We start from the raw sequence: 11,400 nt of genomic DNA on the forward strand, positions 1-11,400 counted from the left end.
ATTTTTAATATAACTGACTGAATGTTGCCTTTTTTTAATATGATTTTTAATATATACCAACTCTTTTTCTACCTGAAATAAAAGTTTTCAATGATTAAAATTAGTATTAAAAAATTAATTTGTATTACATCAATTAAACCCTGGTATACTTCACGGAACTAATGGTATAATCCTATATATAAAACTGCCCATAAAGAGAAAAGAAACAAAACATAACAAATGGACAAGACAAATATCAAGTTTTGTGACGGACATAGTGACTAAAATTTAACATATGACCGGAGCAATAAGCTTCTTTTTTTATTCAGCAAAAAAAATAAAATTAATCCTATAATAATAATAATAGTAACCCGTAACCTATTTAAGCAATTTTCAATAAAAAAAAATTCATGAAGCTTTTTAATTGATTGCTGTATATTTATTTTATACAAATTAAATTTCTGAAATTATAGAGTGAATAGTTGACCCATGAGTGAGTTTTATAAACTCTGTCTCATCAATGTGATACGTATTATAGATGGACTAACTAAGACATGCGTGAATGGTAAATTTGACTAAGAATAAGTTTTTACCTTGAAAATGAATTAGGTGTAGTTTGATTTATTTAATAAGGATCCACAATGGCAGGCTGAAGGGGGTGGGTAGGTAGGTAAGTAAGAATGGCCAGAAGAAGAAGGCGATTCATTCATTCATTCCTTCCCACCTAACACCCCCTCCCTTATATTACTTTCCACACTTGCCCCATTTCCCATTCTCTCACATTAAGACAATGACAACGGTAGCTGCTTCTCTTGATGCCAAAGAGGTGTCTACCTCCAAAACTGACCAAAACCAAGTGTGTGACTGTGATCCCCAAACTAGCCATGTCTTCAAATCAAAATTACCAGATATCCCAATCTCCAACCACCTCCCTCTCCACGCTTACTGCTTTCAGAAACTATCCCAATTCTCCGACCGCCCATGCCTCATCGTCGGACCCGCCGCCAAAACCTACACCTACTCCGAGACACACCTCATTTCACGCAAGATTGCCGCCGGATTGTCCAACCTCGGAATCCGCAAGGGCGACGTGGTCATGATCCTTCTCCAGAACTCCGCCGAGTTCGTCTTCTCCTTCCTCGCTGCCTCCATGATCGGCGCCGTCGCCACCACAGCCAATCCGTTCTACACCGCCGCGGAGATCTTCAAGCAGTTTACCGTCTCCAAGACGAAGCTGATCATAACGCAGGCAATGTACGTGGACAAGCTTCGCAACCACGACGACGGCGCGAAGCTCGGCGAGGACTTCAAGGTTGTGACCGTCGACGACCCGCCGGAAAATTGCCTCCACTTCTCGGTGCTCTCGGAGGCGAACGAGAGCGACGCGCCGGAGGTTGATATCCAACCCGACGACGCGGTGGCGATGCCGTTCTCTTCCGGCACGACGGGTTTACCTAAAGGAGTGGTTCTCACGCACAAGAGTTTAACAACCAGTGTGGCGCAACAAGTTGACGGAGAGAACCCTAACCTCTACCTCACCACCGAGGACGTGCTCCTATGCGTGCTTCCGTTGTTTCACATATTCTCCCTCAACAGTGTGCTTTTGTGCGCGCTTAGGGCCGGGAGTGCGGTTTTGTTGATGCAGAAGTTCGAGATTGGGACGCTGTTGGAGCTCATACAGCGGCACCGCGTGTCGGTGGCGATGGTGGTGCCGCCGCTGGTGCTGGCGTTGGCGAAGAATCCGATGGTGGCGGATTTTGACCTGAGTTCAATACGGTTAGTGCTGTCGGGAGCTGCTCCCTTGGGGAAGGAGCTCGTGGAAGCTCTCCGGAACAGGGTGCCTCAAGCCGTTTTGGGACAGGTAACTTAACACCACACTTTACATTTAATTACACTTGCCTTCAAGTTATTTTGATAAGAAAACACTTTTATTATTAATAATTATTGACCGAATTTTATAATAAATTATAAATTTACATAGGTTTCCTTTTTTATGTAACTATATATTTTAAATAAGAAAAACTTACATATATGTTAAAGAGTGTGTTACAAATTACAATCAATCTTAGTTTAAGATAAGATAAGCATAATCTTCATTTAACTCTCCCACCTGTATTTTGTGTGGCTACTTATTTTCATACAACTTTTGCATGCGGTGCACGTACGGTTGTTGGAGGGCGGGGAATCAATTCGATGATGCCATTCTAGTCATTTACGTTTTCTTTTTCTATTGCCTTTGCTGTGTTTGACTGTTTAATTGGTGTCTTAACTCTAAACGTGGCTAGCTAAGTGAGGTATACAAAACGTAAATTATTTTTCGGCAGGAAAGTTAGAAAAGATATACTGGGGACTATATGAAAATGAAATATTAATTATGATGGCGATGGACGGAAAAGGAAATTAAAGATGAATTTGGGTTTGGAGTCATCGCAAACTACAATTTGGTTCTTCCAAGTTGAGTTTTGCTACTTGTCTATCGTACATCATCAATAAGAAACAGTTTCAAAACGTTTACCGGTTCAATCTATATAACATTAAAATCTTTTGATGCTGTTTTTAATTATTTATTATTAAGTAAAGTATAATATAAGTCTCATTAAATAATGTTAACTATAGAAACATAAAAATGTTTAAAAAAGATATTATTTATATTTTTAATACCGTGTACATGCTAATTTTTTTTTATTGATACTCAGTCGTATATTTTGGATCAAGTGATCCGGAGCATATGCGTTTTTTTTTTTCATTTTTATTTCATTCCCCTTTGTTTGCAACTTGAGGTGGTTAAACCTTTCCCAGTACGTACTACGTAGACTAATTCTCGTATAAATTGTACTTCAACATGTCAATCCTTTTTCAAATAATTTCGGTAAGGATACTATAGCGTATTATTTTAACTTTTTTTATTTATATTTTTCCTTAAAGTTCTCTTTTTTATATTTTAATATACTAAAATTAAAATAGTACCTCACCAAACACCAAAATGTAAAAATAGTGAATAAGCCGCACAAGCACCCATATAAGACTTTTAGTAACGTGTACATGGACCTAACCAACGTCAAACTTGGCACCTTCATTTACGTTGTAGTTTGAGTTAGTTAAATTGTCCAAGTGACGTAATGCCAACCAACAGTTACCAGTCAAAGATTCAGTGGCAAGGCGATCTGCTCCAGTGCACTCTATATTTTAATAAATATATATATATATATATATATATATATATATATATATATATATATATATATATATATATTGGATACGTTAGTGTTTGAAGTATCATTAATTTTTGTTAGAACGATTACCCCACGTTCAAGAAAATGAAACACAATATCACTCTGATGAGTTTGTTGGTACCTAAATTTAAATTTTTGAATTAAATTAAAAGAAAATCGAACAAAATATCATTAAAATAAATATTAATTATTAGTTTATTAATTTTTATTATTTTTTGATTCTCTTCTAACCAATTTTATATGTCCTTTTAAAAGAATAATTAATTGTGTTGGTAAGTTTTACGAAATTTTATAAAACCGAGCAATTACTTTTTTAAAATTAATCTGTTCTAAGCATACACTTAATAACATTACTGATGGTTGAATTACAAACTGAATATTTACACAAACTGGTACATTGCGCACGAAAAAAGAGTTGGATGGGTGCCAATAATGCGCAAGGTTGACAAATATAAATATGTGCTATGTGTTTGTGTTCCTTACATTAGATGTTGTTAAGGTACATACAAAATCCAAATTCTAAACTTGGGACATCCTCTTCTTGTGGTATGTTTAGGGGTACGGGATGACAGAAGCAGGACCAGTGCTGTCCATGTGCTTGGGCTTTGCAAAGCAACCTTTCCCAACAAAATCAGGCTCTTGTGGTACCGTAGTCAGAAATGCAGAACTCAGGGTTGTTGACCCTGAAACTGGTCGTTCTCTTGGCTACAATCAACCCGGTGAAATTTGCATCAGAGGGCAACAGATCATGAAAGGTACTAGTACTACTATAATATAGTGTTCCTCTGCACTTTTTCTTTATACATTCTTGGGAAAGAATTAATTTATATGTTAATTGGCTATGCATCTACTCTTAATTTCAAATATGTCAGGATATCTGAACGATGAGAAAGCGACAGCATTGACCATAGATTCAGAGGGTTGGCTTCACACCGGTGATGTTGGCTATGTAGATGAAGATGATGAAATTTTCATTGTTGACAGGGTGAAAGAACTCATCAAATATAAAGGCTTCCAGGTATATTTACATTTAAATTTGCCTCATCATGTAGTTTTATAGAGAGAAAACAATGTGACAGCAAGTAATTAATTAATTATATTTATTCTTTTGTTCTGCTAGGTGCCCCCTGCAGAACTTGAAGGGCTTCTTGTAAGCCATCCCTCCATTGCAGACGCAGCTGTAGTCCCGTAAGCTTCTTAATAATCTGAATTTTAATGGTTTATTGTGCATATATAGTGGACATGACTGACTGACTAATAATTTTATCAATATGTTAACAGACAAAAGGATGTTGCTGCTGGTGAAGTTCCTGTTGCCTTCGTTGTGAGATCAAACGGCTTTGATCTAACTGAAGAGGCTGTAAAAGAGTTTATAGCTAAACAGGTATGTAACGGTGACAATAATTATATTTTAGCTATTTCTACACAATTTGGCTCACTTCATTGATCATATCGATCAAATACATAAAACATGAAGTGATTTACATTAGTAAATGTAAAAGACTGCACATATAAATTTAATTGAAGCTTATTGTTTAATTTTTTGTCAACAGGTAGTGTTTTACAAAAGACTGCACAAAGTTTATTTTGTACATGCTATTCCCAAGTCTCCATCAGGAAAGATATTAAGGAAAGACCTCAGAGCAAAGCTAGAAACCGCCGCCACTCAGACGCCTTAAAAGGCTAGAACCTGCCCCTTTTTTTTTGGCAATATCTTTCTTTTTTATTTATTTATATTATTGGTTTCTCACGTGTAATTTGCGTATCAATGCTTCACTGCATTAAGTCAAAGTCCGAGAAGCAGTTGCACTTACACATAATCATTGTATTTTTGTGTCCATTGCCCACCACCATGCCTGTATTGTGATTTTAGATCACTAATTTTCGAGACCTTGTATTATTCGTGTTATCAAATCCTTTCTATTCTTCACTTTTTAAATTTTAACCTTTAGATTCATTAGACAAAAAAATGTCAAGGTTAATTCGGAGTTTGACGAAAAGAGAAGAAAAAATTGATCAAAAATTATTTCTATTAAAAATTAAATTTGAATAATATCCAAATGATTTAAACTTTAACTAATTATTTTTGTCTAATTACTTGATTTCATCTTCATATGATGATTGGTAAACTTGGTGTCCATCAATTTATTTTTAGTTTTTATTTATGTTAAGATGATTGCATATGGAATATATTATAGAAAGAGAAATGACACCTATTTAAAAACAAAGTGATAGAATCGTACTTAAAATGGTGTAGTCAAATGGAAAATTAGTTGGTTAACACGAGGGGGAAAGAACTCAATCAATTCAATAATCAAATACTGTTTTATATACAGGAAGTTCGGGTTATTGAAGCCAACACAGAACAGGGAAAAGATAAAAGCAACCTAACTTAATCCAAGTCATTAATTGTCATTAACTTAAAATCATTGAATTTTAAATTTGATCAAGGTTCAACTTGGATACAAGAGTAGTGAATTCAATGGAGGAAGAGCAAGTTGATCGGTGGAATATTGGATACCAAGGAGTTGAAAGAGAGTTGCTTGAACTTTGTCAGAGACTGCGTAATCATGAAACGCGTGTGGGAATTTCTTGGTTTCAGGGACTCCAGTTTTTTCTTCATACACCGAGATCAATATACCTGACTCATGAGTGATTGCTTTATATATATATATATATATATATATATATATATATATATATATATATATATGTTGAAAGATTGAGATAGCAAATTCATATGCATGATATTTATTATTGGATTTAATACATATTTAGATCCTCTAATTATTTATAAAGTTTTGATATTTTAAAAAACTTCAATCAAGTCCTATTATTTCTTAAAATGCATAATTTTAGTAATTTTTGTCTGATTAAGGATAGATTAAATTTTTTATGAATAATAATGATTTTTAACTGTCATTTTAATTAAAAATAAAAAATACATAATTTAAAAATTAAGTATTAAGATTTGATGGTTAAAAATTGCCACATCGTACCCCTCCTTCTCTATCTTCCACCACTATAAACCTCCACTGAGTGACTCCCAAAGTGTAGCCCACCAAGAAAACCATCACCACCAACAATAACAAAAAAACCACAAACATATGATTCAGAGGGGTTTGGTGTGCCGCAGATCTAGGCTTATGGATCTGGGTTTGGTGCAGTGTGGTGTTTTGCTATGGGTTTGGTGCTCGTTCTCTTTCTCCCACCATGACGTTGAAGGAATCGAAGTGCGTCGGTGTCGCCGTGAAGTTACTCTTTCTTGGCGTTGGGAAGAGTTTTCGACACGGCGGTGGCGCATGAACAAGAATGCACTCGCAATGATTTTTTTTGCGCATTTTGTGGTGGTATTTTGACGCGGCGGACTCAAGTTGGAAGATGAAGAAGGTTAGAGAAGAGTAATTCAAAATTTGTGGCGGTTTTTTTTTTTTATAAATTTTGTGACTATTCTTAACCAAAAAATGTATTTAAAAATTTAAATTAAAAACTTTAGGTTCAGAATCAACCTTATTCTAAGCCATTTTATGAGAATGAAAAGATATTTTTTTTTCAAGAACGAAAATTCAAACTTGATCAATTTTAGAAGAAAAAAGACATATTTGAGAATTGAGCCATAAAGGAAAGATTACACATTAACTTTACATATCATAAAATAAAAAATACTACGTCAAATAAATACTTATTTTTTTGAAAACTATTTAAAGAAATTAATAAAATAGTAATATATATTATATATTTGTTAATTGTTAACATTTTGGCATACTATGTATTATTAATTATTAATAAGCATACGATTGATACTACGATATGATATAAGATCTCACTTTTAATTACATGTGAGAAAATTATTTAATAGAATTAGCATCCTAGAAAGATTAACCTTAAATTATATGAAGTTGAGACATTCGTGATCTTTAATTTAAAAAAATATTATGTATTATTAATATAAATAAAAAATAATTTATATATATATAAATTATAAAACATAATAAAAAACATGTAAATGCTTTACATTAAATTTATAATAGTATTAAATTAAAATTAAAAAAGATTACAAATATAAAAATGTTTTGACCCGTGCCATTACTACTTGTATCAATTAAGCATTATCTTCCCTTGAAAATCAGAAGCGTGGGTGGATTTGCTCCCAGTCGTTCTTTTGGTTCCATGCCAGTTGCTGCTTTCACTTGTCTCCAATTGGTACGCTATTTTCTTTTCCCTCTTCGCTTCGCTCTTACTCTTCAGGCCTTCATTCCGGTTTATATACTGTCAAAACTCAAAAACTCCTGTAAGTCTGATACTATTACTTTAAAATTGAGTGAGCTTATATAAACTAAATGAAAAGAGAAATGGAATTGGAATCTAAGCAAGATTTTCATGTTGACTTGTTTTTGTTTATTATTTACGGCAGAGGGAATAGTTTTTGTTAGGACTTAGGTGAGAACTTTCAAAGCCAAGCTACCAGGGCCCTTGCCAGCTTCATCATAAAGAAACTTTAAATCATTTTCTTTCTTTCTTTAAGTTGTAACAACAGACATCAGCAATTTTTTTGGCATTGGCTTCACTCCCTTTGTCGTTTTCTGGTGCGTTTTTTTTAGTAAAATCTAAATTAAGTGAACATTGATTTACTAACTAAAGACTTCAAGCTGGCCAACTTAATTTAAGTTGCAAGGGAGGTTGGAATTTATTATGGAATCCTGCCAGAAAAAAACACTAGTAATGTTTTGTTTTGGGTAAGTTCTTGGGCTATGAATTGTGTTTCCATGCATGATTTTGTGACAAGTTAGCGATGATTTGTGAGTGTGGTTTGTGGTGGTGGGGGAGGGGGGAGATAGCAGGAGTTATTTTGATAAGATAGATGGCTGCCTCAATCTCATGGCAGAACTGTTTGGATAGGTATTCAAACTGTGTTGAAGGAAGAAATAATCTTTAAAGGATTGAGAGGGGGCTCTTGACCGTTAACAATGTAGACCTCTCTACTTTGTCCTTGTTCAAGTTTTGTTGGTGCTGTATTTTTGTTCTCAAAAATATTTTTGCTCTAAGAAATGATACCCACTAAGAAATGGCAATGCAGTACAAATTACTTTGAATTGTGGGGAGGTTTATTTGAGTGCCCTTCGACTATTTTCTTCCACCCTTCTGTTTTGGATCCAAAGGTGCTTTCTGTGTGTCACCTGCATGTAGCTGATGTATTTCTTTTTATTTACCCTAAACATAAAACTGTCTTGCTGTTATGACTTATGACCTGTAAATCTTGATGCAGGTTTAGCATTTTCTACGACAGAGGAGGAATTAGCCAAAGCTTTTTCTCAATATGGCAGTGTTCTGAACGGTATGTGCTTCTATTGTCATAACAGAGCCTAAAATCTTCCAGATTAGAATTCTCACGCAAATATCATTTAACTTTTCCAGCTAATATAATACTGAATAAAACCAAGAATATATCCAAAGGTTTTGGATATGCCACTTCTGCTAAAGAGGAAGAAGCATGCAAGGCACAGATTGGTATGAACGGAAAGGCCAGAATCTACAAACCCTAATTATTTTTTTCCTAATGAAATGCCAAAATTCAGAAAATGAATCAGCTCTTTTTACAGATATTACATGGACGAGTTATATATGTAGACGTGTAATTGCCGAACAAGTGATGGTTGAGGCTCAATGAAGATTTGCACAAGTATTAAACAACCATAATAGCCTTGATATAAGGAGGAATGGAGCCGCATCTACTCCAAGCGCTTCTTGATAATAATGTTCATTTTGTTTTCAGTGTAAGTTTTATTTTGTGATCCACTAATGAATATTATGTTCACGTTAACTAAACGGTCACACCAATCAACGTACTTGTTGCAAAAACAATCTAGTTATTATCTATATCTCTTCGGGATTCATACTTGTTTTTGCTTTTGAATGTATAGATGGTGATGAACTTGATTTAACTAAAAAATTCTTTGTTTTAGATTTCTCCTGATTTGATTTTGTTTTTATCAGTACTTATTGTGCTTAGGAGTACTGTTTTAAAAGTGAGTTTAAAAAAGATAACTTTGTTTGGATAGTAAATAGAACAAGTATAAATTTAAATAATGTTGTAAGTTTCACATTCAAATAACTTTTGTTAATGTGAAAGTTGAAAAGTTTTATTTATGGTGAAGTAAATTTAATTTTTCATAATTTTGTTTTTGAAATGGCCAAAAAGATCAAGTTACTCTGTAATTTAGGATAAATAATTATTTTCTTCTTGTGCAACACTGACAAATTTGCTTCCGAAAGATAAAAATTCAAATTTTAATATCTGAAAGTAAGAAAAATACAACAAATTCATCCATTCGTTAACTTTCGTCCGTTATCATTAATGGAATAGTTTACGTGACACAGAAGGACGAAAATGTCACAAGAATGATTATCAACATAGTTGTTGAATAGATTGAACTAAAATGTCAATAAGTTATCATTAAAATATTCTACCTAAAATACCCTCATCTTTATCCTTTAACTTTGACTAACTTCACTGCAAATCTAATGCAGAGTGGTTTGTGACTTGGTTCAAATGGAACCCTTTGAAATCTTAACAATGACTACCCCACATATTAAATATGATGGCATACATTAAGTACCCATACAATTATCTTAACAATGTGTGAAGTTTGAAGGTTGGTAGCTTTTTACTAACTCGCAATCGGAGGATAGGGGAATTTGAAAAGTATAGGCACAAGTAAACAAGTGAAAAATATAAGGCGAATTTTTATGACTTCCTTCTCGCTTTGTTCCTCAAACTGTTCTCTTCCATTGCTCTTCATACGGTGGCGCGGAAAGATCAAACTAGCCGAAGAGGCAGGAGTAGCGTTTAGAGATGCCAGTGTCATACTCACACATGGTGGGAAAAGGGAGTTGAGGGGGACATCAAGGGAGGTGTGAATGGTTTTTGTTTAGTTCAGAGAGGAAATTGGAGGAAGAACAAAGGACAAAAGGGGAACTTAACACATTTTATTTGTGCAAGGGGTTAAAGATAATATAAATAAAATATTTTATGTAACTAAGACAAACTTAAAAAATAATCATAATAATTTACTCTTTAATATTTAATGGAGGTCTATTTAACAATAATCTTATTCTAATTTATATATATATACTAATATTTTATCACGTGCACTATATGAGTCAATCTTAATATTTAGTTTTTATGATTCTAATTCATAATTAATAATTATAAAAAAATGTAAACAAATTATTCACATCATATAAAAATATCAGTATTTTTTTTTATCAAAATTTCAGTGTGTTTTCATTGGACCAAAATGTCACTAAATTACGTTGGATCTTAATGCCAATAAGTTAAAGATTGATTATTAATTAATATTATATTTATTATTATGTTTGTTTTAACGTATTTTTGCTTTCTTATCCTTTTAAGTGTTTATTGTAACGTTATATTTGTAATGATAAAAAAGAGAAGAAAATAAAGATTAAATTATATTTTATCCTCAAATAAAACAAAATTTGGGGACTGACAAATAAAAACGTACTGACATTTTGGTTCAATGAAAAATCATTGATATTTTAGTAAAAAAAAAATACAGACATTTTGATGAAAAATTATTGGCATTTTGATTTAATGGTAAATTAGTGACATTTTGGTCTAATCTATTATGTAGCTATGTTGACAATTAATTTTGTGACATTTTCATCCCTTTGAGTTATGTCAGTTTTTTCATTAACAGTAACGAACGAAAGTTAACAAAAGGATAAATTTTTTATGTTTTTTTTTACTTTTGAAGATTAAAATTTAAAATTTCTTTGAAAATAAATTTGTTAATATTTTATACATTAAGATACGAAAATAACTATTTAATCGTGCAATTTATTTTGTTGTTTGAAGTGCAATTCTACACAGGTTTTAAATCAACTTTATTACTAAAAAATTGAGTTACATATCTGTATATGGACTGAAGAGTCCCTATTTTGATGTTTTCCTTAACAATGAGATGGATCAAGTCACAGCAGGATCATGGGATTTCGTGGAATACACGATCCAGTTATAATCTTGAGCCTTCTTTCGGTGAATACAATTTTCTTTTGCATTTTTTTCTTCTTTTTCATTATCATGACATGACATGACATGCTTAAGTATTCACAAGATTAAAATCCCAATACTTGTTTAAGGAATCATTTTTAAAATGTATTATTG

General features: G+C 32.9%; 2 protein-coding genes across 2 annotated transcripts; both read left to right on the forward strand.

Annotated features, from left to right (window-relative positions):
- Positions 1 to 677: 677 nt before the first annotated feature.
- Positions 678 to 5,151, forward strand: LOC114376804 (4-coumarate--CoA ligase 2-like). The gene is made up of 6 exons (XM_028335083.1): positions 678 to 1,840; positions 3,769 to 3,967; positions 4,085 to 4,230; positions 4,333 to 4,400; positions 4,494 to 4,596; positions 4,766 to 5,151. Exons 1-6 carry the CDS (start codon positions 770 to 772, stop codon positions 4,889 to 4,891), a joined length of 1,713 nt encoding a protein of 570 aa, XP_028190884.1. The 5' UTR covers positions 678 to 769; the 3' UTR covers positions 4,892 to 5,151.
- A 998-nt stretch (positions 5,152 to 6,149) lies between these two features.
- On the forward strand, positions 6,150 to 9,162 carry LOC114373656 (small RNA-binding protein 11, chloroplastic-like). The gene is made up of 5 exons (XM_028331164.1): positions 6,150 to 6,602; positions 7,343 to 7,415; positions 8,479 to 8,547; positions 8,628 to 8,720; positions 8,813 to 9,162. The coding sequence occupies exons 1-5, from the start codon at positions 6,594 to 6,596 to the stop codon at positions 8,878 to 8,880; spliced, it is 312 nt and encodes a 103-aa protein (XP_028186965.1). The 5' UTR covers positions 6,150 to 6,593; the 3' UTR covers positions 8,881 to 9,162.
- The last annotated feature ends 2,238 nt before the right edge of the window (positions 9,163 to 11,400 follow it).

This window comes from Glycine soja, chromosome 11, assembly GCF_004193775.1.
Source record: "Glycine soja cultivar W05 chromosome 11, ASM419377v2, whole genome shotgun sequence".
Taxonomy (NCBI): domain Eukaryota; kingdom Viridiplantae; phylum Streptophyta; class Magnoliopsida; order Fabales; family Fabaceae; genus Glycine; species Glycine soja.

Bases quoted from the DNA above. Each gene is read 5' to 3' on its own strand.
- LOC114376804 (XM_028335083.1), top strand. From the start codon at position 770: ATGACAACGGTAGCTGCTTCTCTTGATGCCAAAGAGGTGTCTACCTCC. The intron at 4,401-4,493 runs GTAAGCTTCTTA...ATATGTTAACAG, and splicing joins GCAGACGCAGCTGTAGTCCC to ACAAAAGGATGTTGCTGCTG. The intron at 4,597-4,765 runs GTATGTAACGGT...TTTTGTCAACAG, and splicing joins AAGAGTTTATAGCTAAACAG to GTAGTGTTTTACAAAAGACT.
- LOC114373656 (XM_028331164.1), top strand. The intron at 7,416-8,478 runs GTACGCTATTTT...ATCTTGATGCAG, and splicing joins CTTTCACTTGTCTCCAATTG to GTTTAGCATTTTCTACGACA. The intron at 8,721-8,812 runs GTATGAACGGAA...CTCTTTTTACAG, and splicing joins AGCATGCAAGGCACAGATTG to ATATTACATGGACGAGTTAT.